Source organism: Morchella sextelata, assembly GCF_020137385.1.
Source record: "Morchella sextelata strain SCLS chromosome Unknown scls_5, whole genome shotgun sequence".
NCBI lineage: Eukaryota > Fungi > Ascomycota > Pezizomycetes > Pezizales > Morchellaceae > Morchella > Morchella sextelata.
Window position 1 is genome coordinate 1,040,736 of NW_025408620.1, and position 26,712 is coordinate 1,067,447.

At 44.5% G+C, this 26,712-nt stretch overlaps 6 protein-coding genes across 6 annotated transcripts; 5 read left to right on the top strand and 1 right to left on the bottom strand.

Moving 5' to 3' along the window:
- Nucleotides 1-24: 24 nt before the first annotated feature.
- On the top strand, nucleotides 25-4,265 carry H6S33_010802 (uncharacterized protein; the record flags this gene model as incomplete). Its single annotated transcript, XM_044842161.1, has 3 exons — nucleotides 25-401; nucleotides 429-688; nucleotides 730-4,265. The coding sequence occupies 3 exons, from the start codon at nucleotides 25-27 to the stop codon at nucleotides 4,263-4,265; spliced, it is 4,173 nt and encodes a 1,390-aa protein (XP_044696732.1).
- A 1,181-nt stretch (nucleotides 4,266-5,446) lies between these two features.
- Nucleotides 5,447-7,552, top strand: H6S33_010803 (uncharacterized protein; the record flags this gene model as incomplete). Its single annotated transcript, XM_044842162.1, has 1 exon — nucleotides 5,447-7,552. One exon carries the CDS (start codon nucleotides 5,447-5,449, stop codon nucleotides 7,550-7,552), a length of 2,106 nt encoding a protein of 701 aa, XP_044696733.1.
- Nucleotides 7,553-8,483: 931 nt separating this feature from the next.
- H6S33_010804 (uncharacterized protein) lies at nucleotides 8,484-9,573 on the bottom strand (the record flags this gene model as incomplete). The annotated part of the gene is made up of 2 exons (XM_044842163.1): nucleotides 8,484-8,604; nucleotides 8,675-9,573. 2 exons carry the CDS (start codon nucleotides 9,571-9,573, stop codon nucleotides 8,484-8,486), a joined length of 1,020 nt encoding a protein of 339 aa, XP_044696734.1.
- Nucleotides 9,574-14,605: 5,032 nt separating this feature from the next.
- Nucleotides 14,606-15,223, top strand: H6S33_010805 (uncharacterized protein; the record flags this gene model as incomplete). Its single annotated transcript, XM_044842164.1, has 1 exon — nucleotides 14,606-15,223. The coding sequence occupies one exon, from the start codon at nucleotides 14,606-14,608 to the stop codon at nucleotides 15,221-15,223; it is 618 nt and encodes a 205-aa protein (XP_044696735.1).
- Nucleotides 15,224-19,153: 3,930 nt separating this feature from the next.
- On the top strand, nucleotides 19,154-19,844 carry H6S33_010806 (uncharacterized protein; the record flags this gene model as incomplete). The annotated part of the gene is made up of 5 exons (XM_044842165.1): nucleotides 19,154-19,227; nucleotides 19,328-19,389; nucleotides 19,521-19,570; nucleotides 19,628-19,737; nucleotides 19,814-19,844. 5 exons carry the CDS (start codon nucleotides 19,154-19,156, stop codon nucleotides 19,842-19,844), a joined length of 327 nt encoding a protein of 108 aa, XP_044696736.1.
- A 4,141-nt stretch (nucleotides 19,845-23,985) lies between these two features.
- H6S33_010807 (uncharacterized protein) lies at nucleotides 23,986-26,712 on the top strand (the record flags this gene model as incomplete). Its single annotated transcript, XM_044842166.1, has 1 exon — nucleotides 23,986-26,712. One exon carries the CDS (start codon nucleotides 23,986-23,988, stop codon nucleotides 26,710-26,712), a length of 2,727 nt encoding a protein of 908 aa, XP_044696737.1.

A 26,712-nucleotide genomic window follows, 5' to 3' on the forward strand; every position in this document is an offset into this window, starting at 1 on the left:
CCTTGCTTAGTTCTAGTTGCGACTATGTCCGACACCACTCAGGATACGCTGTTGCAGCGTCTTTCAGAATTTCTGACCACCTATGGTCCCCTCCCAGCCGATATAGACTTCGGCGAAGAACTTACGGAGGCTCATAGCCTTATTGCTAAATGTTTGGAGGCTCTCACCAAGCCTCTTGACATCCCCGCACCACTAGAACCCGTTATCGACACGGCTCAGGAAGAGGTCATTGCCGGCCTCACCACAGAATTAGAAGCAGCCAACGAAAAGGCTGCAGATTTTTGGCAAACCTTGTGCGATAACCAGGAAGATTCTACCGAGATCATCCGAGGTCGCGACGAGGTTATTGTTGCTTTGAAGATTGAGCTGGAGGAATCGAAGGCTGAAGAAGAAGAGCTTCGGTTCCGTCTGGCACTACACTAGGAAAGTCTCGCCATTGCCGACGAGAAACTCGCTGATGTTGATGATGAGATTCTTCACATCACTTCTATTGCAAAAGCCTGGGAGGCCCAAGCCAATGCTACCATTGCTGATCTTCGTTCTCGTATCCCCGTTTCTATCGCTACAGTTAAATCTCGCCATGTCTCCAAGCCTCGTTACCTGGCTCCTCGCGCCCAAAATCCTCGTTCCATTAGCAATTGGCGAGAAAGGCCACTTGAAAATGGGTCCTCAAAGCCGGCGTTAAAAGGTCAGCCCCTTTGGTAAAAAATGGCAAACCAAAGGGGCCAGCCCCGCCACCTGTTCCTGTTCTCCCTGCTGCTGCTGCTGTGTCTGAGGATAAGATGTCCGAAGACTCTCTTGTTGTTACCTGTTCGGTCTCTCAGAATCCCGACTCTTTCATTCCCACCTACGCTCTCATTGATACTGGAGCATCAGGATATGCTTTTATCGATGAATCCTTTGTACGTCACAACAATCTTGCAATGACCCCCCTTAGGAAATCTCGCCAGGTAGATGTTATGGATGGAAGACCTATCCAGTCAGGAGAAATTACCCACATTGTCGATGTTTCACTAGATATTCATGGTCACCGAGAAATTGCCTCATGTTTCGTTACAAAGTTGGGACATTATCCGATCGTGATGGGAATACCGTGGATGCGACGGCACGATGTCACCATTCGGCCAAAAGATAATCTACTTATTTTTGACTCTCGAAACTGTTGTCAACACTGTTCACTCAGTGGAACGACAGTCACTGTCCATGGAATATCGATCCCTCCACCGGAACATCATACTGTTGTCGTTTCAGCAGTTGAGAAATCCACCGTCGATGTCAAGCCACTAGTACCAAAGGAGTTCCACCATCGTCTCCATATGTTCCAAGAATATGATGCTTCAGTCCTTCCACCACATCGGCCGTCACATGATATTGAGATCGTATTGGAGGAAGGTAAACGACCACCGCACGGACCGATATATGGATTATCCCAGGTTGAATTGAAAGCACTACGAGAATACCTTGACGAAAATCTACCTAAGGGATTCATTCGAGCCAGTGAGTCGCCAGCGGGAGCACCCATACTATTCGTAAAGAAAAGTGATGGGACTCTCCGACTATGTGTGGATTACCGAGGCCTCAATGCGATCACGGTCAAAAATCGGTACCCGTTACCACTGTTAAAGGAAACTTTGGCTAAACTTTCGAAGGCACAGTACTATACCAAGTTGGATCTACGTTGGGGATACAATCAGATCAGGATAGCGGAGGGAGACGAATGGAAAACGGCATTTAGGACTCGTTATGGACATTTCGAGTATACTGTAATGCCGTTCGGATTAGCTAATGCCCCTGCTACGTTCCAACACTGGATCAATGATATTTTACGACCATACCTCGACCAATTTGTGACAGCATACCTAGATGACATTCTTATCTACTCGGAAACCCTGGCAGAACACAAAGAGCACATTCGAAAGGTTTTGAAGGTACTTGATGAGAGTCATGTTCACCTTAAGCCTGAGAAATGTGAATTTATAGTCCAGGAAACGAAGTATCTCGGCCTTATTCTCACCCCGGATGGGAATAGGATGGATCCAAAGAAGGTTGTCGATGTTTTGGAATGGTCCACACCAAGGAATCTCCATGATATTCAAGTATTTCTGGGATTTGCGAATTTCTATCGGCGTTTTATTTTAGGGTATTTAAAAATTGTTGCTCCGCTTACAGCTCTGACCAAGAAAAATGTTAAATTTGAATGGACGGATGAAAGGGAGGAAGCATTCCAGACATTGAAAAGGATGTTCACAACGGCACCCATACTAATGCACTTTGATCCGGATCGGAAAATCGTGGTAGAAACCGATGCATCCGACTATGTTTCTGCTGGAATTCTGTCCCAATGTGACGACGAAGGAATTCTACATCCAGTCGCTTTCTTCTCTAAGAAACATTCCCCTGCGGAATGTAACTATGAGATCTATGACAAAGAACTCCTGGCAATCGTACGATGTTTTGAGGAATGGCGACATTATTTAGAGGGGGCACAATTCCCAATTGAAGTTCTTAGCGACCATCGGAACCTCGAATATTTCATGTCAACAAAGTTATTAAACCGTCGACAAGCCCGTTGGTCGGAATTTCTTTCACGTTTCGATTTCGTCATTCAATTTAGACCAGGGAAACAAGGAGCAAAGCCGGATGCATTGACTAGGAGGTCGGGTGACCTACCTAAGGAGGGGGATGAACGGTTGACGCATCAAAGCCAGGTGGTTTTGAAGCGAAAAAATTTGGATTCAAAGCTAAGTTTGTTCGCGGGTTCTTTTTCAAATGAATCCGCTGAAGGAATGTCCACTGTAGAAGAGTTGTTTTCAAATGCTTATCAAGTTGACAGTTTCCCGAACAAAGTCCTCGCGATGCTTCGGAATGGCGTTCGCCATTCGAGTAAAATTTCACTTGCTGAATGTACGGAGGACAACAACGGTCGGCTACTTTATCGTGGCGCACTCTACGTACCGGACGACAATGACCTTCGACTAAAACTTCTAAAAGAATACCATGATAACCCATCGGCAGGCCATCCAGGCAGAGCAAAGACTTTGGAACTCCTGAATCGAGAATACTACTGGCCACGAATGCGAAATTATGTCGATCAGTATGTTAGGAATTGCAATGTGTGTGCCCGTAGCAAGGCATCACGCAATGCGCCCTATGGAGTACTCCGACCTATGCCAATACCTGATGGACCATGGATGGATGTATCGATGGATTTTGTTACAGACCTTCCGGAGAGTGATGGGTACAATGCAATTCTAGTTGTGGTAGATAGACTAACCAAAATGCGACATTTCATACCCACAACTAAAGAGGCGGATTCAAAAGAAGTAGCGAGGTTATATATCGATAATGTTTGGAAATTACATGGACTCCCTGAAACTATGGTATCTGATCGAGGAACACAATTTGTTGCGGAATTCTGGAGGTCCCTTTGCGATCGTTTGGAAATATCGCCAAAATTCTCTACAGCGTTTCACCCCCAGACGGATGGGCAAACGGAAAGAATCAATGCTGTGATGGAACAATACCTTCGAAGTTATGTTTCTTATCAACAGGACGACTGGGTTCGATGGTTGCCAATGGCCGAGTTTGCAACAAATAACCATGCTTCTGAAACAACGAGAATCTCTCCATTTTACGCCAACTCAGGGAGGAATCCAAGAATGACTTTTGGTCCTTTGGAACATGGTAGGACGACAGCGGAGGATCAGGCCAATAGTATTGCAAGGGAGATGAAAGATATATTGGATTTTCTAAAGGATGAATTATTTCGAGCGCAAAGGATTCAAGAAGAGTCCGCCAATATACGTCGAACTCCAGCACCTCACTATCGAGTAGGAGATCGAGTTTTCTTATCAACACGCCATGTCCTCACCAAACGACCATCGAAGAAACTTGATTGGAAACGCATTGGACCATATATCGTGAAGCGGATCGTTAGTCCTTATGCCTATGAGTTGGAACTCCCTCGTTCCATGAAAGTTCATCCCGTATTCCATGTTTCTTTATTGTCGTCTGCAGCAAACGATCCTTTACCAGGACAACAACAGTTACCACCACCGCCGGTCGAAGTTGAAGGACAGGAGGAGTGGGAAGTCGAGGATATTTTGGATTCCAGGGATCGTCGGGGAAGATTTGAATACTTGGTTAAGTATGTCGGTTATGACGAAGCTTCGTGGCAGCCATTGTCGGATGTCGAACATTCGCCCGATATTGTCAAACGATTTCACAAACGATATCCACGGAAGCCTAAGCCTACCAGGAGGTAGGTCGTAGAGGGGGGAGTGGTCTGTAATGGCAGCCATGTGGTTTGGTTATGCGAGGTGTTAGGGTACGAAGAGGAAGGGTTATGTAGTGTGGTTGGGTTTAGCGAAGCGGGTTTCTATTATGTTCTTTCTGTTTCTGTTATGCGAGAGTATGAGTCAGCATTGGGACAGGGTATGGATATATAAGAGGGGTATTGTCTCGTGATTTCTTGTTTCTCTTTCTTTTCCTTTCTTCTTTATGCAACCTCTGTGTTTTACAGTCACGAATACTGTTTGGTTCACGCTACGTCATAGGGTTTACCCGGTATACTAGACCAGGTACAACCATCCATAGTCCATAGTCCACAGTCCCCGTTCTTGCCTTAGGTGTACCCTTCGGCCCCATAGTCCATAGTCCACGAACATCCTACGTCCACGTCTTCGCCTCGGTTGTATTCCTTGGCTTCATAGTTCCTACGTCCACAGTCCCCGTTATAGAACTGAAACATAAACACATTTTCGGCCGCTATTTGGGATGTGTTTGGACCATTGAATATCAGAAGCGCGGTTTGCCACATATGCACCTGTTGCTTTTCCTACATCCTGATGATCGATTTGTTACACCTGAGAATATTGACAACATTATTTCGGTGGAACTCCCGGATCCAGAAACAGACCCTAATGGAGAGCTTCACTCGGTTATATCAAGTTGTATGGTTCACAGTCCATGCGGAGAGATAGCACCCAATGCGCCCTGTATGGCAAAGACAAATAACGGCGGTTCAGCTTGCTCAAAACGGTACCCCAAAGTCTTTCAATCAGAGACCATTCTCCAGGAAGATGGTTACCCACTCTACAGACGGAGAAATAATGGTAGAACATTCACTACTCCATTGAGGGGTATGGGATTCTCAAACCAGTTTAAGTTTGACAATCGCTGGATTGTACCTCATAACCCTTACCTTTCATGGCGTTATAAGGCACATATTAATGTTGAGGTTTGTGGCTCAATTCATGCCATCAAATATATACACAAATATATATACAAGGGTTCGGACAGGACAACGGTTGAAGTTGGCAATGAATTGGATGAAGTTCGAAGATATCTTCAGGGTCGATACATTGGGCCTACCGAGGCTGCCTGGCGATTATTTGAATATGGAATGCATGAAGAGTTGCCTGCGGTCATACATTTGGCAATACACATGCCTGGAGAGCAGCCGATATACTTCAACGCAGATGTCACTGAGGAGGAATTACAGCAAAGAATGGAAGCCGCCAAATCCACTCTCATGGCATTTTTCAAGTACAATTCCGAAAACTCTGATGGAAGACAATATCTTTACCAGGAATTTCCTGTTCATTTTACCTACAACCGTCAAAGTCGATCCTGGAGTCCAAGGAAACGTGGAGTTGTTATTGGTAGAATGTACCATTGCAATCCAGTGATGGGGGAGAAATATTATTTACGTCTACTTCTTACAGCTGTTCGTGGTGCCAAATCTTTTGAGCACTTGAGAACAGTTGGTAATATCCTTCATCCCACATTCAAAGCAGCATGCATTGCGCTTGGTCTGTTGGAAGATGATCAGGAGTGGATTCAATGTTTTACCGAGGCTATTGTTTTTTCGAGTGGATCGTCTCTACGAACCCTATTTGCAACGGCACTGTTATTTGGGGATGTAACTGACCCTCTCACACTCTGGACTCAATTCGGAATCAAAATATGTGACGATCTCCCTAACGCATTACGGAACAATGAGTCACTTCTGTTTCCTGAAAACATGGAAAATCCACACCTCGATTACGGCCTGTATTTGATCTCACAAATACTTGCTGACTCTGGCAAAACCTTAACGGACTTTAGCATTCCTCCCAACACTAATGATTGGGGATTCACAAATGGAAATGAGATGATTGCAGCTGAACTCCGATATGACAATCAAGCGGAAGCTCATTCATATGAAACCGGAGTTGGACAATTGAATGCGGATCAATTGAACTGTTTCAACACCATCATCCAAGGAGTCGAAAACCCAGCAAATGCGCATTTCTTTCTACAAGGACCAGCCGGGACCGGGAAAACCTTCCTCTATAAGGTTTTATGCAACTATTTCAGAGCACAAAATAAGATTGTTCTTTGCGTCGCATCTTCTGGAATTGCAGCACAATTACTTCCAGGGGGAAGAACATCTCATTCACGATTCAAGATCCCAATTGTTATCAACGAGTCCTCAACCTGTTCTATCGACAAAAACACTCTCCTGGCTGGATTACTCCGTCGAACCGCGCTTATCATCTGGGATGAAGTTCCAATGCAACATAAATATTGCTTTGAGGCTGTTAGCAGAACCTTAAATGATATCAATGATGCTAATGATGGTGCCTTATTTGGAAATATCCCGGTTGTGTTGGGTGGGGATTACGTGCAGATACTTCCTGTTGTGAGGCGGGGGAACAGGGGACCTATTGTTGCAGCTTGCCTTCAAAGTTCTATTTTATGGCACAACTTCAAATTACTTTCTCTCAAAGTTAATATGAGGGTAAGAGTTGGAATCGCAAACAGACAATTTGCCGAATGGCTTGCAGAAATGTCATACAATCAACAATGGAACGGTACAATTATTCTCCCACCATTCATCAAGATTTCGACCATAGTTGAAGACCTCTGCCGACATGTTTTCCCACTCGAGATTGTTAGCAGAGCACATTTGGATCCTACGGTTTTTTCAAGGCGTGCTATCCTGGCAATGAGGAATGATACAGTTGCCGATTTCAATGAAATAGTACTCCAACAGATATCAGGGGAGATCGAAACATACTTTGCCATTGATACCGCGGAATTCAGCAATTCAGAAGAGAGTGTGGATGAATTACCGGCAGAATACCTCCAGAATCTTAATCCCGCATCTCTTCCGCCTTCACAACTCAAATTGAAGATTGGAGCACCTATTCTTCTATTACGGAATCTTTATCCAAAGCAGGGGTTGTGTAATGGTACCAGATTGACGGTTACCAGGCTGGGACGGAGATGCATCGAAGCACGCATATTGGGTGGAGATTTTGATGGACAGATTAAGATTATACCAAGGATCAAACTTTCAACATCGGAGGGGGATCTACCATTTATTTTAACCAGAAAGCAGCTTCCAATTCGGCTCTGCTTTGCCATGACGGTAAATAAAGCGCAAGGACAGTCATTGGATGTAGTTGGTGTTGATTTGCGTATGCCATCATTCTCACATGGCCAGCTGTATGTGGCACTTTCTCGGGTCACTGATGTAGATGGATTGAACGTTTTACAGTGCTAGCAACGTGGTCGACAGACAGAAAACGTGGTGTAACCTGAAGTATTATTATAGTTTCCTGTATTTTAATTTCCTTTACAATGTTGTATCAGTCAGATATTGTACTTTATAATATCAAAAAGTGCGAAAATTTACACTGTAAAACAATACAAAATGAACAAAAAAAGTGCATCGAGTTACCTCAGCCGGTTATCTTCCACACACATCATTTTACTGATATAAGCTTGAATAAACGACTGGAGTATTACGCCCTTAGCTCCTAGAGGAATAAATTCATAGGTACACTAAGTCGGACAACCCTCTTCCTCTGCGGCAAGGCATCTTATCCACAAGTGGATAATAGGATGCACCTACGAGGCCCTCAATTATATATCGCCAGACCTGGGATTTGAACCCCAAGCCTTTCGACATATGTCAGACATTTAACCACTACACTAGATAGCAATCGCTTGAGAAAATAATTTCAGAAGTTTGTGTTAAAGCACACTAGCAACAGAACTATAAAATTTTAAGTTGGGCTAACAAAATTAGGTCACATTCAAGCGCACACTTCGCCTTGGCGAGGTGGCCCACCCCTAGTATGTATGTACGCGCCCCATCCTGGATAGAGAACTACGCCATCCTACATAGCTTATACCACTCAAGTTTTTTCTAATCTCCTCTAGAAAGCCTCGCCAATTTCTCTACAGCATAGACAAGAACATCTAGTTGCAAGCTCACCCTCACAGAAATATTCGAATAGCCGGCTCTTCCATCGCGAGCTTGAAGTGAACAAATCCAACATAAAGAAAAACTGAGCTTTCCATAATGTATGCAAGATGCCCTTCTCTCTGTTTATATACATGACCCAGGCCCCACTTCCTTACTGTTTTGAATCCCAAGCAGATGTAGCCGAATACTCCAATCGCAACCTTTATCCTACACTACCACGTAGCTAATTGCCCAAGCAGGATTTCACAAGCCCCGGATACTTCTCTTCCAGTACCTCGACAATCTCTCCCCACATCTTCTTCTGTGCAACTTGGCCTTCCTCGCTTGTGATGATCGCCGCTGGCCTACGTTTGACGGATACTCGCATTAGTTTCCATCTTCTTTCTACTAAGGAAGAAGGAGAAGTCAACTTACGGAACAAGTTTGCAAGATGTGGTGTACCCTCCATGGCTCTCTTGTCCCCGCGCCGCCGCATCCAGAAGAGTTCTTCCGCCCCTCTCTGCACTCTTCCCCACAATCGTGACGAAGAGGTTCGCTGCAAAACTCTGGTTCCTCCCTAGCTCAGACTCACACATTCCTGGATTCACCATATTCACTACAACCTCAGGTTTGCCTATGTCGGCACCCGGCACCCTATTTGCAAGCTCCCGGACAAAGTACATAATCAACAGCTTCGACAACGGGTACCGCTCCCACTCATTCGCCGGGTCCAAAAGATACTCCTTGTTATTTAGTACCTTCAGGACATTCTTCGTCTTGCGCTCCTGGAACGTGGTCAATTCATGCCCCTCGCTCCCAACAAGCACAAGTCGTGGTTTAAACTCCGGATGTAACCTCGCAGACTCCAGCTGTTTATGCAGAACCCACAGACACAGCAGCGCCGTCGACAACACATTTACCTGTAGCACCTCCTCCCACCCGTCTACGCTCTCCTTCCACCCCAAGCCTGCCATCGCAGCGTTCATAACTGCGACATCCAGCCGCTCCAGGCTCATCATTTTGTCAATAAAGTCCTTCGTTCCGGCAAAGGACGAGAGATCGAGCTGCCACACCTCGACAACGTCGAGTCGCAATGTGGAGGTCTCGATGTTGCGCTTAGCGGCTTCGCCCTTCTCAAGGTTACGAACGCCCAAAATGACCTTAGCAGCGCCGAGGCGTACGAAGTGGCGGGCGGCCTCGAGGCCAATGCCGGTGTTGGAGCCGGTTACGATCACGGTTTTACCGGTGTAGGAGGTGTTAGGGTAGGGTGTAGGCCAGATACCACTGAGGAGGATGCTGCACACGAAGCTGAAGGAAACGTTCGGGGGTGCCATTGTGGATTTTTGCGAAATTTGTTGGGGATTGAGAATATGGACCACTCTGTTGGATGGAGCTTAAGAGCTCTTATATCTACTACCAACAGCTATGAACGCATAAATACTTAAAGTAAACTCTGGCAGATCATCATTCAATTTAGGGGGTGGCCTTGTTACTAATCCCTGTAGATCTCATTATCCCGGCAGGAATAAAACTTGCTGTGCTCCATTGGCGAACAGAGCGCTCGTTACAGGGACAAAGCCACCGTCAACTTGAGATAACAAATAACAGTCACGGCTAGGAAGCCCTGTAAGAAAAAGTAAAACATAAACGCTACATACACATCTCCCGGAGCCTCGATTTATGGTTGGTTTAGCGGGGATCCCACGACGCTACGCGGGGCGATCGTTTGATATCTTCACCATGGGCTGTGTCTACAGATACGAGGACGCGTACTCTGCTTATGTGTGTAGGATTAATTATTAGAGTACCTAATATTCGACTATGCATGAGGGCTGCTAAACACTTTACTGGTGCTGCCGGTTTTCCGGATAGAGCAGTCGATCCGATTTGTACGCCCATCCTTTAGAGTAAGAGTAGTTTTTTGCTACGTATCATTGGTCCCTATGAGCTAGGACGTCGCCAAGTTCATCGGCACCAAAGAAGATCCATCCGGGTGCAGAATCAAGCGGTATGCCGGAGGACTTATATCTCCCCGAGATATATTGCGCTTTACACTGCCCACTTAGTTCGGACCATTGGTGGGTTGAGGCGTATGGCAACGGAGCATAAGGTATCACTCGAGCGCTTGGCGGTGGAGTCTCGACGCGGAAATAAATCGATTACTGACTTTAATTAAGTACAGGTTTTAATTAAGTATATAGGACATAAACTTGATATCAGAGGTACTACATTAGTGCTCTTCTGGGCTAGTACGGGATACTTTGTGATGGTCTTAATTTTCGGCATTGGGAGCGCGGGAACGGTCCTCAGCTCAGCTGGGTATCGGCGCGAAGGTAAAGGGGCTTTGAATTTGAAGCTTTGATTGCTCTATCTCGCGACTAATTGGAAGGTATTCTTGGGGCATCTCTCGGCCATTCTGGACGTTTTTACGGGGTCCGATATTGTGTTGCCAGTTGATAGAGTAGGAGGAGCGTATTCAATCCGGAGGTTCTAAATAGCTCCAAATGTCTTGTGCGTAGACTCAAGACAATTGACACCTAGAGAGGTCTTCAATTGGTACGAACATAACTACAAATACTGCTAGGATATACAAGCATTTTCCGGCCTTTGGCCGGAGTAGGAACTGTTATGGCTTAAACAATATCAGTTTACCAACGCTTAAGATCACTGAAACCCCAAGATGCCCTGTGCACATATCTGATATACTATTTGGTTGACTCAAGGTATGTTGGAACCAATATCTACTGGCTGACTCAAACATATTTGATAGAATATCTACTAACTCCAACATATTTGATAGAATATCTACTTACTGACAAACATATTTGATAGAGAAAAAGAAAACCCCTCAAACCTGGCCAATCAAAACCTTTAAATAACACATTGCATATCGGTATATCTATATACTTATTAGATAAACAAAGAAACTTGGATAAAATAGAGAATCATGCGCCATTCACATAGGTAATTACATCCACCTATCATTTACGCAAAATCAGGAAGGAATGGTCGTATTTTACATTCATTAATGTGTTTTGTAGCAAATAGCCATATAGAGAGAGAAGCCGAGGAAGAGCCTCTTCTGTGGCTATGGTGATTGCGTACCTGGGATTTATGATACCAAATTGTTCGCCTTGGCCCCGAAATCGTGAATAGGGGTTTATCGTCAAGTTTCGTATACACACGCAACTGCTTTCTTGATAGGAACGTAGCGGCCATATTTGAAGCGGAGGAATATCTCCAACCGGAAGAGTCCTTCAGACCACCGCCGCAAGCCCGCATAGTTAGCCAGCTTAGTCTGGACTATACTATCAAACCCATGCTACCGGGTAAGAGGTACCATGAAATGTGACTTATAGTGGGGCGGATTATGGTTGAAGAGACATGCTAGGATATCAATTCTACGCCTGATTGTGGTTCGTCTCATCTATTAGCAGAGATCAAGGGACCTGGATGGAGCTATGTCTACATAGTTGATATCCGAAACTGATGGAAGTTAATCTAATAGCAAACTGGCACGCCCTCTCTGGGTCAATTATCTTTGAATAACTCAACCCGACTTTTGGGACCGCACTCGTTGAACCCGGCGATGGAAACTATATGTAGAGATGTAGAGCTAGAGCCGTGCTTACGGTTAACGAAGATAAACTGGCCCTGGGAGGAGTTGCTGGCCTCGGTAATCTAATCTAATCTTATCTTATCTTGATCATTGACAGGGTTCAACGGATGTGTAACTCTAACGACCCCGGCCGAACACAACATTAACAGGAACACGGACTTTAATTCTTCACATATTATGACTTTTAAAACCCGTATAGAGAAGTGTTACTTAGCCAACTATAAGGTTAAAAAAATGAACGTTAAAGGTGCTCAGATATCTCTGTTCAACTGTTCGCACAAGAGGATCCAGAGACAAAAATTATTCCGTTGCGGGGAATTGAACCCCGATCTAGTCGGTGAGAGCGACTGATGCTAACCATTACACCACAACGGATTGGTTGAGTTGAGCTCTCAAGAAATTATGAAGAATTATTTCATTTGAGAACATGTTTCATGAAAATCATGAGTGTGGTGTAGCCTGGCTATTGGTTTGCGCGAAGTATATTTTACCTCGCTTCCAGGTCATGACGCTAACGGGAACCCTAACCCTGGGTTTTAACCATGCGTGCGTTCCGGCAGTGCTAATTCACATATTTTCAATATGGACGACACTGTGCAGCAAATAGCCTTGAATCTTCAGCAGATCCGCAGGATTGACCGTTGGATGTCATGAAAGTAGGCGGCGGGAGTAGAAGATAATCGTACTGCGATGATATGGCAGGGATACAGTCTGGAACGATCATAGGTTTGGACAGAGGCTGAGGTCGATCGACCTGTGCGAATTATTTGTAAATCATCGCCTTAGATTATTGAAAGCTTTTATAAGATCTTGTTAAGTTCGGGTTTCACCATGAATACTATTTAGTGCTGATCACTGGGAAGCGACTAAAATGGGACCTAGAAAGCCTGTATAACGCCCGAAAATTTGAATAGACATATGAATCACAGCTGGCACTGATATATACTGCCCCCAATGGAACGTTAGCTACACTGTAGTTGGTTTTAGGGGCTAAGTTAGCTAGATTTCTTCCATCCATCATGTTTCCTATGTAAAGGGAAGATGCGTACCAAGAGTATGGTATGGAAAATGCCATATCGGCACCTATTTACTTGAGAAAAATAAACGCGCGGTAAATAGTTCAACAGATGGTACTATGTTGGCTGTCATATCGCGCGTGGTGAGGAGATCCTGACCAATATGTCGGCGGGTGTGCAAAGGCGCACTATACCCTAGAAAGTCATCAGTAATCTAAAATAACGACTAATCTCGTGACTGCGTGGAATTTTCATCGTTCTAGGCATGCTAGAGTGGGAGATATTAATCTGTGCGTAAAAAAGGAATATCAGCTACTTTTGAGAGATGACGGGGGGATTCTGGTAAATATTCAATAATTGTAAGTTTTGTGAAGAACTTTGTTGGCTCTTGGTTCTCTATCCTGGCAATCCTGGCGTCGGCGTGGGACAAACTCCTCACATGGAAATGTGTCCTGTGTCACTATCTCGTTGCAACGCACGTGGTGTATATTATTTCCCGAAACTATGTAGAAGGCTTGAAGGTTCATTAGGCTTTGGTTAGACGAGATGTCTGGCAGATATATCTTTCAAGTAATATATTAACTTCAAGACGACCTTTTTTAAAACAGGGTATTGATTGGTCCCATGTATTATCTCAGCCCGTTTTTCGATTCTGAAGATAAAGTAGCTGATAGGTATATGAATATAGTGTAATCGCATTCAAGATTACCTTGACGTCACTTAACATACTTGTAGTCATGCACTTCCGAGAAAGGTGAAACAATCCTATGGAAAACCGCAGCAGGTACAAACTCTCGATATTCTTTATCGCATATTCTGCGCTGAGCCTTTTAGTATTCTGACCAGGATTACACTTCGCAGGGGCATACGGGGGTCGGTATTTGGTCGTTAAGCTCAGGAGATGTATGGTAGGGAGCGCGATAGCTGGTACAGACATTAAACCCTATTCCAGTTGTTAAGATCTTGTACAAACGCCCTGTTCAAAGCTCTAGATGACATTTCAACTTACATTGTCTTTCGCCTAGTAGCTCTATCACTGAGTAAGCAATCGCCGATCGAGTGATATTTTGTGTTTCTCATTACTGTGAGGATGATGTTTCTTTACTCCCATCATATCAAAATCGCAAAGAGAACTGGTACCCAAGTTCATGATTCGCTACGTAACCTTGACTGCCACGGTCACATAATATCACACGTGTGATTCGCATACACTTACCGCGAAGGGTATAGTGGGCCACTAAGCATTCAGCGTTCGAAAAACAATTGCAATCACAATCAATTCTTTCCAAAGAAAATTTCTAGAACAGCTTCCGGGTCATTTCCGGCTGTTTGGCGGATTGATAAATCTATTCTTGGCCTTTACGCATTGGTAAAACTGAATCCTCCAAATGGTCGATTTTCAAGTTGCACTACAGGGTTATCGTCAGCTCTCAAAAGGTCTTCTAGAGCAGCATGAAACGAGAAGTTCTTCACGAATGTTGAAGGAGAGCAGAAGTACCGTTTCAAGATGGAGGTTTTCGCACAAATTTATCAAAAGTATACCGTTTGCAGAGATTTTAAGATATGATCTCTTTCGTATAAAGCGAGAATATTACCAGCAAGAAATAAATTCCTCATTACTCTCATCAGCTTATTCCATCAGGACCTTAAGCCAACAAAGGACTATTAAGTACAATTAGCTCAAGCTTCAAGAACATTCAATCATTGACCAGAATACACACAAACCTCAAGATGAGCGCTCCCAACACCCCAAATAGTAGCCAAACCACCGCACCACCTAATTCTCCAATCTTCGGGAATCCAATCGCTATCCCCGACCGCCTCCGCGCCGCCATCGAAGCCAAAAACGCACGCAAAGCCGCAGACCATGTAGAAATGGAAAACGAAGAGATAGCCCGTGGCATACGCAAGCTTATGAGCAGAGCCAGCATAGAATCACTGAAGCCAGAGACTGAAGAGTCTACTGCTATCCTCATGAGGCCTGCGCGTCCAGGCCAAGGAACCAGGGACCCAGAAGCCGTGAATCTACCGGCGAGATTGGCGAGGAAGATAGAGTTGGATACTGTGAGAGAAGAGCTTGAATGGGAGAGGACAGAAAGCGAGTGGCATCAAGCAATGACTAGTCGGGAGCTTCCTGAAGGTGCTGGTTGGTATTCAGATGATGAGGATGAACATGCTGATTCTATTGGCAGTGATAGTCTGGTATCGGGTGAGGATGAGGCCTCATCTCCAACTGCGGGTACAGACAGTATGAGAAGAAGGGATCGGATAAGGCGTGCAGGAAAAGGCCTACTTAGAAGAATGAGTAGTCTTATCCCAAGGACCACCAGGACACCTGAGCAGAATTGATTATGGAGTTAAGCTATAAGCTGCGAGGGTTTCCGAGTGGCAACATATTAACCACTTTGTGTTTGTTGTTCTGTAATTCTTATAGATGAATATGTGCGTCGTAATATGTGGAATGCTGATAGATGAGTACGTGTGTCGAGATATAGCGGATGTAGCCTAAAAATGGTGTTAGTTACTGTTGAAAGAATCTTATGAATACTCCTATTTTCTAATTTTGATGGTGATAAACGGACCTAAGCATGAATATCATAGTCCAAAAGAGTACCAGACGTAAGGATTTAGCCTAAATCGGGACTTGACGAAGCTTCAGGGAGGTCCATCTGCGCGTGTACCCACACCCGGTACTATCAAGATTACGAAAATTAATTATAACTTTATCCTCTAGGAATCCCCATACATGTACACATATAGTACCGACCCTCATTACTTATTATAACTAGAAGAAGGGAGGATGGAGTCATTGGTGTCCCAGACTGAAGGCGATCAGTTGCTTCAAAAGGACCGTAGCGGTCGCGTCGATCTAGATAACCCGGCTTCGTTCCTTTGCCGAGAGTTGGTAGATTCAATCCAGCGATGCGAGCCTGGGGAGTCTTTGAGAAAGTTATTCGTGATGGATGTTAGTTTGAAGGATTACTATGTGCGGACGTGGTCGGGATGATGGGATACATATCCCTCCAAACTAGTACAACCCTAACCCTACATAGGGTGCGACCAATTTGAAAAACCGACGAAAGATTTCTAAAGTTTAGATTACGTTGCGTATTGTAGTTTCTGGAAGCTGGCTCTCGAAAAAAAATGACCATACAAATTCGGCAGAAAAAAATGCAGCAGCCAAGTAATGGGTTGCTCCTATTCTTGACCAGGGTTCGAGACCATACTTAAAGTTCCCCTGATCTGGAGGAGCTTCAAATAGACCATCGCATATAAAGGTCAAGTCTAAATCTACATACGTACGTGCTCCTTCGGGTCTTCCAAGGAGAGCCAACGGTACTATCTACGCCGCTTGCAACAGTACAACTACATGTACTTCCACATTTCCCGAGCTCGTTCCCCGATATCCGGCTGTGTGTTACATGGTCCATGCGGCCTCCGAGACGCCGCTGCGAAGACTTATGTGTTTACATATCTCGTCGCTGATCACCGGCATATAAAGGACTAAATACGCGGCGTGGATCATTCAGGCTCGTTTCGGGTTACAGAAGCTTAAGACACAGCGCAAGTAACAGCGAGTCTCCTAGGAGTACGGGCTAGGACTTAGAACTAAGATGGCGCTCCACGGGTGTAGCGCCTCATAGCATTTCACCTGAAACTATGTATATTCTTTGTAAAACATACGTAAATATATGGAAAAGATGCAATGTGGGAAGAAGAGTTGAAGAGGGAATACGTATTTTAGAACCCGCTCGTAGATTCAAAAATTTACAGCATATCCGATGAGAGCAGCTTCGAACCGAGGGCAACCTCCTGAAAACTGGCTTTAAGTCGGGACTGCACAGAATGATGGTAAACTATAAAGTACACCCAGGTGTACATGATACGTCGCTCCTACAGAAAAGGGGCCGCCGAAGGCCGTATTCGGTGGAAGAATTGCTCTATTACAATATCTGTCTACGTGCTCTTTCCCAATATTAACTAATAATAAAGCTGGAGCGGGTACGTACGTCTGTTTCGTAAAACCTACAATGCGCCTGGAGCTGTCCCTTTTTGCCATGATATTCTGCCCTCCCGGATAACCAAATTCCCCATCCACCCTGTTTTAAAAGACAACCTATATGTAGTTAGATGATGCTGTCTAGAGAGTATGATGGTGTAGATTACATTAATACTCAACGAAGCCGTTTCCCATCTGGCGGGGAGGAAGGGGCCCTCCATGAGGAGAGTGCAGTGACGTAGGGAGGGTTAATTAGCCCTGGTCCGAGTGAGACTGTGTGACCTGACCTCGGATCGCACTTCCGGGTATCCAAGAGTAAGGAGTACTGCGGAGATACAACAAATTAAGTTCCTGATTGTGTTTCCGGAAGCAAATGAGAGTTTTTATTTGAAAGCCGATACACGTCTCCATTAGACCCGCATACAATATTTTGGTCAGCCATCGATCCAATAATAGGTGGCAAATGTGCTTAAATCTGTTTATAGAATTATGGAATGAGCTACGGCTAGCCGAAATGCGTGCTCACCCCGTGACACTGCGAATGATGTTGCCGATGTTTAAGGATTGATACTAGCTAGTATTAAGATACGCGTATATTTTGACCCCGGGGACTTTGGGTCGGGGGATGGATAGTGGAAGGGTCGAAAACCCTCATAAATGCAGGAACCTAGGAATCACGTCTAAATGTATATTTTTATGTGATTCTCAGATTAGATTGATCATGAGGATCTGAAGTGATATCTCTCTTCAGCTAGGCTTGGGGGTGCTTGGGTTATTTTAAAGCGATGAGGCGGCCGAAAATCGAGAGAAAACCCATAAGGACACAATGGTAAATCCAATAGCCGCAGCTCCACGTGGTACTCGCTGAGCAGCTCCAAACAAGCGGCAGAACCTGGGTTTTTCTTGCTGTATTGGTAGTTCTGCGAGTACCCAGGCAAAGAGGACACGGTGTCTATCTCGATGTTCAGAATCCGCATAAGTGCTGTCAGAGTACTGTCATGATAGGTTCTGGTATTGCCAATCAACACTCGATATCTGTATACCTGTTAGAAATTCACGCAATCTATATGATTGCACCATTTTTTGTATATAACGCATGATGAGAAGTCAGTAGGGGAGGAGTGTCAATTTCAAATTCCGATCGCGTGTTCGGATATCAACGGAATCCGATGGCCATGAGTTCCATGGTTCCAAGTCCGATAGATAACGTCCGTCGAGAGCATCAGAAGAATAGACTTCCGCTCCAATATAAACAACTTTCCTCATATCAGGTGATTCGTCAGCAAAGCTCGGAAAATAAAAGGGGGGCATCTTCCTCTCTATCCTCTCTTTTTCCTCTTTCAACTTCATCATTTGTGCCGTTATTTATAATCCTCCGTCATCTATCCTCGAGAATTCTCATCTTCCCTCAAGAATCCTCATCTTCAAGAGTTCATTTCTCTGATATCTACCATCAGAATACCCCATCCTCCATTCCCTTATTTCTATAATTATCTTATCCCTCTTCGATCTCATGGTTGCTCGTTTCCAAGCTTCCAATCCGCCTCCAGCCTCTCCTTCATTTCTTTGGGGCCTAGATTGATCTGACCAACTCCCATCGTCATCTCCCCTCTATTATCCCCATCCTTGGGCTTCCTTCTTCCCTCGGATTCCCCTCATTCGGGATCATTTCCACCCAACGCCCTCATCGGCTGGGCTCTCTCTCTCCTGTTGGCAATTGGGCTGCTCATTGCTCTTTCTAGAGCAATTTCCACCCAACGCCCTCATAGGGTTGGGTTCCCTCTCTCCTGTAGGGCAGCTGTACTGGGACCTCCAAAGAACAATTTCCACCCAACCCCTCGTGGGGAACGGTCTCTGCTCTCTTGTAGGGTGATTATACTGCATTTACCTCTTCTCCATCAACAACTACACCTTCATCTGGAGGGTCGCTTTCCCCTCTTTTTCTCTCCCCCTCTATATCTCTCTTATAGAGCAATTGTACTGCCGCCACCATCTAAGAGCTCCTCGTGCGTCCAGCTTCTATACGGACAGCATAGAGAGCTCGAAGAAACAGCTTATCCTTCAAAAGTTCTGGCCAAGGGCAAGTCATTGTGGTCGGGTCCGGCATGCCGGATTTGATATGTCTGGTAGTGGTAAGGCTGAGTTCCTTTTGTTGCTGCTCTTTGTTTGTCGTTAACTGATACTGATTCGAATAGTTTATATATACCACATACTCTAAAGCCTCCATTGTTGAGCGGAGATGATAAGGACCACTCCACACGCAAACAATATCACTGGCAATGGATATGGAAACTGTGAATATCGAGAGGTACCTCCGGGACTACCGATTTTATTCAGGAAGATCTCTTTCCGGGTGAGTGAGTTAATAACCAATCTTTATGGCATTCAAAAGAATATTTATTGATATTGTCCACTGTGAAATTAAAGACATAGTTCTGACGCTGCCACATTAGACATACACATCATTTTGCCCCTCCGAGATTTCTCCAGAGATCAGAAGCCGACAGCATCATTCGTTTGCCCTCTCGGGAGAGGGTAACGAAGTATCCGCTTCATTGCTCTCCTGCAGGGGGTAACGAAGTATCCGCTTCATTGCCCTCCCGGGAGAGCAATGAAGTATCCGCTTCATTGCTTTCTTGGAGAAAGTAACGAAGTATCCGCTTCATTGTTCTCTTGATTGGTGGGGTATATTTGTGGTAAGAATAACGTTACACCTCTCATTTGGAATTCGGTTTACTAATGTCTGTAAGTAGATATTAGCACGGACAATTGAGACAGCGAAGGAATTTATCGTAGTTTCCACTTGCTCCCGTGGTGGAAGCCTCACGGATCAACCCTCGCCAGGGGTATCTGCGTCTTTTAGGTGTGCTAATTTTGCACGTCAACCTGTTACTTATTTGAATCCACTCACTAACTGAATCGTCAAATCATTCAACAAGGGATTCTAGCCAGAAACCCACCTATTTCTAATCCCGCCAAGCAAATCACTGGAATTATGCTTGTTTCCTTGTTTCTGGTTCGCCTCCCAAGCTTTCAGCAATTATTGAGAAGACAGAAGGATGCTAACGACTCCTTGGTCTAGCATGGATGTCACAATCAATTTCGTGAGCTTGCTTTCAGGTCTCGCCGAGGAAGGTTTCCTCTTACATGGTGAGATGACGGACTTCTTTGAGGATTACAGGAGTTTCCTCGGTTTGTCACCATAACCTTCGAATGGTATGTGACCTTCCTTCCTTCCTTCCTTCCTTCTTAGCTCTAGTTGTTAGGAGAGCCCCAGCGAATTGCAGTTCATACTAAGGCATTTTCTAACAGCAACCCGCAGAAATTCCCACTCTCACGAGTGTCATTATCAAAGGGATGACCAGAGAGATGGCATTGTTGGTTTGTGCCAATCTTTGAGCAATCGGAATCAAATTCCAAGCGGTGCTAGGCTTAGATAGTTTTAAATGAAAACTGATTTTTGTTCGTCCAAATTAGTCCAACTACTATGATAATCGTGATTTGTAGTTACTCAGTATCGAAATGTCCGGATCCTTTGTCATATTTCTTGGGAAGATATATTATATTGCCATTATTCGTGAATGCGTTTGATCGCGGGTGAGTTGTTCTAGTCGAATGGTGCTAGAAACCGTGAGTGAGTATGTAGATGCATATGTGAGAGTTATGCCAGCACTCTTACATTGATGTCAATTGTTCAATACTGGATAACGCCAATTTAGCTAATGCATATCATCAACTGTGGGGGTCTTGCACACGAGATCGATTCTTTAATGATGAATAGCGAATAATCTTCCAGTGAGGCTACATTTACCTTTGCAATTGGCAGCTTTTAGCCTGTGGATTTCCAGGTCCCAGAAAGCCTCGAGCAGATGGCTCTCGTACAAAAGGATGAAGTTGATACATCATACATGAAAACTCGATGCCAGGTTTTTTGTTGAATTGTGGTTACTATTTGTGCTTCTGATGGTTTGTTTGGTGATGTGAGGTCCTCATGAGACATGCAAAAGATGCCACTATATTTTACCTTGCTCTTATCTAAGCAATGGGTAAATGTATATCCGAAGAGCCAAGCACTCGATATGACGTGTTCCCGCGTTTCCTTAATACCGGCCACAATCTTTGCCCCCTCAAAAATACAAGCATAGTACCCGAACTATATCAGGTGCGGTGAATTTCAACCTTAATTTTCGATGTGGCCATACCAGCAGCCCTAACCCTCTCATGGCGCCTTATCTCTGTAGCTGGGCTTTGATAGAACATCAACAAACGTGGTCTCGCAGAATCCGAAAGACTTGTACTTGGATTCACACCTACCCCAGGAAGGCTGATTTAGTGGTTCCTTGCGTACCATATCGCCAAATCGAAAGGGAACAGGTATATATTACTATCTCCTGCCTCATCTGTTATCCATAGGTCAGGACCATCATCCGAGATTGCTAGCATGGTTGTATCTTAGCCTGTCTTCTATCTGGGAACCTACCGACTTAGGATGTTGGCTCGGGTTTCACACTACCGATGTAGATGGAATTAAAGTTTATATAGCCTCCTTCTCAGCACACATCGCTTGATTACACTGTTCATTTCGGGAAAAATATCGGCGAGAGTTAACAGGAAATCTCCCGCAAAAATTTGGCATGTAACCTAATTCGTACTACTGATTATTTTGGAGTGGGCCCGGGGGGGGGGGGGGGGGTAGAATCCCGCCACCGGACGAGGGAATATAGATCGGGCTACAACCCTGATTTTAGTCTAGATTAGTAAAGTATAACCAAAGAACCTCTTCTGTAGGGATATTACCGCTCTGAATTACATATCGCTGACCGTGAATGTGAAGGATCGAAGGCAGATATAACATATATGTGGTCACCAAGCATCTATAACGAGTGCAACATGTTTCGTCGAAGGCTTAATGGATACTTACTTCGTAGCATGAGCCTTATGGAGTTTTTGTCGTTATTTTAGGATACTTCATATTTTAAGAACTCAGGCTGGTATCAATCTGGAGGGCCCGTGGTGTTAGCTGGTGTTCGGTGGTGGGAAGATATATATTCGTCGGTACCATGTACCACTTCTACCCCGAATTGAATGTTATTGTAGGATCAGGTACCTCGATTATATATATCTCATGAGAGATAACTGATTTCAGGGTGGTATGTGTCCAAGCTGTATGGTGTGACTTTGCTTCTTACGTCGACAACCTGTCAATCATAGGATATCACTCGATATATGATCTTGGCAGCTGGGCTGCGAATCGAGCTGATGAAGTTGACAAGGCCGTCAAGAGTACTTCCGGGAATTAAATTAAAAGCTTGGAAGCTCGTATTATGTTAAAATACTTCAGTTGCTTCCTGCGGCCTTGAGTGCTAACCGAGAAGGGAGAACTGTACTATTGCGCGCGAAGGTAAGCCTAACACCACTAAATAGTTTCTATTCCGAAAAATACCAGTTATTTACGAGGTTGTGGATATCCGGATATTCCAAGGGCGATTTTAGTTGCCATCAGGCTTAGCACCGGGTTAGGGGGTTCTGTTGATAATGAGTTTTGTATTCTCAGTATTATTCATCAGGAGATGTGAGCTGGGACAGATTATCCTGACTAACTATAATCAAGATAGGACATTGGTAGCGGGAAGGTAGGGTGAGAGTGAATTTACTCTTCCCGATGCCTTCAACTGCTGGGAAATTCTGCTTGGTGTCTATAAAGCTTTACTATCGAGAATATAATGAAATTGAACCTACGAAGACAGTATAGCCCACGAATTGACACCGACCTTCCTCTATGCGATTACCGATATACAGCAAAACCTACCATAATTCCACCCCTACGGTGGCCAAACTTTGCTGGAAGTATCGTAGGGATAGAATTTAGAGAGAGGTATTTGTTAGTAAAACACAAATTCCGTTCCCTCCGGGCGCTGGAAGTTTGGTAGGGATGGAATTTCGAGAGGGTGGAGTTATGATAGGTTTCTCTGTACCCTTATACGGCGAAAGACTCTTATATTGGTTGGAACTGCAAGAACTAGAAGAGGCAATATAGTTACTGCAGTACTAGCAGTTAGTGGTCAACCTCATTACCGTCGGCTTTACGATGACAACAATAAAGTAATCGGTTAGATAGTGAAAGTAAAATATAAAAAAAAACTTTAAAATTTCAAGCTCCCTACAGTATTTAGTTATCACTCATGCCTTTCATTGATCTTGAACTCTTGTTACTACCGTGAATAATATGTGGTTTGGTATGAATACGTGTGTAGTGACCAAAAAGAAGCCCTCGCCTTCTGGATCCCCCACCAAGGCCTGGGGTCACGTCCATCATGATTGCGGCGCTGTTGCCATCAACCCGAGATATAACGCGACGAATAGATCACCGTACCGCATTTATTAACCTTAACGTGTCAATATATATCGGAGCTCTAAGGCTAGCGATCGATTACATGGCAATGATAGCCCGCGGCGGTGACGTTGTCTAGTAAAGCTACATGTACGTTACCGTTACTGGGAAAGTTACTGTTACATATAGTTGTCCATGTCAGGCATATATCTGATACGTATGGTTAAGCATGGAAAGATATATGTAGTAATCTCTCCGTCCCAAGATTTTATGCGTGGTTGAAGCACACTTACTTTTACATCGAACCCCTCGTCTTTCATATTAGAACACTAAGGCTGAACAGTCTCCTACTTCCGCCTAGACTAAGGAGAAAAGAATATATTACAATTTGGTAGCACTTCTGCATCGCCGGCGCATGAATTGTGATTTTATCTGAGGCCTGTGATTGGAGTACATACACCTCGCATCCCGTGCGACCTTTGGCTAGAGGGAGTATCGCGACTGGAAACGTTTAAAACTCGATAAATATTTGTCCTCTCATTGCTCGGCTTTTTTGACGATGGGCGAGGAACTAGCGGACGCGGTGAACTTAAACTTAGAACCTCCCGTTTTGAAAGGTACGTTGCATCTCACTTTACAAGTGGAATTCGAACTAGAAATACTTATTATCGGGGTCTAAACCTGATAGGAAGAGAATTTCGGGATGTCGTAGATAGTGCTTTGCTTGAACATCGAGTGGGCAAAAACTATCGTGTTATCAATAAATACGCTTCCCAAAAAATGCTGGACTCCTCAGAGAAATCAAGGTGGGGATACTTGAACCCGGAGGATCTAGCCAAATTCAACAAGAGACTGCTGGAGCCAAAACCAGGTCATTTCCCAGCAAGCCTAACAGTCGATTTGCAAATTAGGATGACCTGGATGTATATCACATTTGCTGGAATAGTTGAATACGCGTCAGATCATCTGGAAACTTTGACTGAAACTGAGCTTCAATTATTGGAACTGGCTTCGCAACGAGTGAAAGATATGGACCAGTTAATCACAAAAGTATGGGATATGCAAGCATATGGTCACATATGGATGGGTCATTTTCAAGGGCCGAAGGCAGCATTGAATAGATTCCCACCAGAATTCTATAAGGAAATCTTGGATCGATGGTGTCGTCTGCGAAAAGAAGTGAAGGAAGACGACATCCAAGGCGTGAGATATCTAGATGAATGGATGCAAAATTTCACAAGACGTTACAGAACCCCCAAAACGGAGATGCAATGCTTTGACGTATGGACGGCTATCCATGACGCTGGTGATGAGTGTCACAAAGGGGAGGTAGTAGAGGCGTGGCGAAACGCGATTAATCAGTTTCGGCACGATAAAGTAAAAATCGGAAAAATAGAGGATGCTATTGACGGGATCGCTGCAAGACTTTCGTCGGAGAAGTTAATGATAAAGGATGAGGCTAGTAGATGCGGTTGGAACAGCAAGCATAGTTTCATGGTAGAAAAGAAAAGGATGTTTATCCACAATTCGCACCTAATGGTTGACTTACAACTGCGTCTCAAAATGCGTGCTCACGGGGAACAAAAGGAATTTACTTTGAGTGATTTAGAAGCTTTAGCTAAATTACGGGAGGATTCGATAACAGCAGGTTTGGCCGAAAAAGCGCCGATGGGGCTTTCCGGAAATCCAATCAACATTTGGTTTGACGAAGTTATGTTTTACCTACCATATGAGCGAATATGCTCAGGGTTTATATTCAACTGGATCCTATATTGTACAAAACTGGATCATATTGAGTTTTCAATCATGTTTTGTATGAGTTTTGGTATTGTGGAGGAGGACACTAGGAATTGGTTCACCGATGACACAAGAAAGAAAATCCCTTTATTCATTACCGAACTCAAAGGTTTCGTGAAGAGAAGGCGCATGAAAAAGAAGAAGGGGAAGGGAGCTGCGGAGAAAGCTCTGTCATTGGTTAGTGGTCAGAATTCGAATGGGGGGAAGGAGAATAATGAAGCACCAGAGGAGCTCGAGGTTTTGAGGAATGACGAGCAAAAAGTGGATGCAATAAGCGATCCCGGAAGATCAGATAACTCGGCTAGGGGAGCAAGCGAAGATTCAGAAGCGAAGAAGGAAAATTATAAAGATATCACGGCTAAAGATTACAATGAGCCTGAGGATACCGAGAATATTATTGCTCAGACCTCCGGAGTGTTGAAAAAGAAACAGATCTTGAGCAGGATGATGAGACCTCGGCAGAAAATTAATGGTTGTTTAAGGTCTCTAGAGGAGGATAGTCAATCTGAAAATGGGGATGGTGGTAGCACTAATGCTAGCTCTCCTCCAATATCAGAAGATAACTTTGATCCTATCTTGAAATTAGAGACTGTCATTGTTCAAGAGGGCTTGAACGAGGAGATGATCAGCAAAGGATGCTCTCCCATAAAGGGAGTTCAGCATTTACCCATAAATCATGAACAGGAAGAGAATTATCCACCTCTAGGGAGTGGGGATAATCCCCCAATTGGAAGGAAAAGGCAAGATGATGGAGAAGGGGGGGGAGTATTGGACCTAATACCCGTGAAAGGAATTGTGGATCCAACACCTGTGAAAGAAGACGATATTCAACCTCTATCACCAACGGGGACCGATCACAAAGAACCCGAGACTGACAATGCTAGTTGTAGCAAGGTTGTTGATCAAGGGGAGACAAAGATTCCGGATGCCTCTGTATCAGAAACGAACGGAGGTGACATTTCCGGTGTGAGCCTGGGACATCCAATCGACTCAGCCAATGAAGCACCTAAATATCTCTCCAAAGAATCTGAGACTGACTATGCTAGTTGTAGCAAGGTTGTTGATCAAGGGGAGACAAAGATTCCGGATGCCTCTGTATCAGATACAAACGGAGATGAAATTTCCGGTGTGAGCCTAGAATATCCAACCTACTCAGCCAATGAAGCACCCAAAAATCTCTCCGGTGTTGGAACACCGAAAAATATCTATGGTACTGGGATGATAGACGGAGTGCGAGAAGCTAGTCCATCGTCGCCTGAAGAAAAGGACCATAAAACGCCCGATATAAACATAACCGAGGTCAAAACCATAACACGTTCGGAGATTATGAGCGACCCTATTGATGTCGTGGAGTGTCGAGAAAAATCGTTCAAAGGCAAGGAGACGGATATGTTGTCTCCAAGCGAGGACATCATCCAGGATGTCACTGCCGAGAGCGATGGAATGAAGGCATCTTCCGAGAGAATACTCTTAAAGGATGCCGGGAGTGCCCCTCAGAACACTCACGAGAACGAACAAGAGTATATCGGGATTGTCGCTCAGAACCCTCCTGATCCAAGGCAGAGGGAAGAAGAATATTTTGGTTATATTATTTTGAGTGAAGATGACAATAAACCCCCTGAATCCAGAACAGTACCGTTTGAGAGTCAATATCCACTGACGGGTACGGAAGCCAAGACACCTTCTCCTCTCACACAAGAGCTAATATAA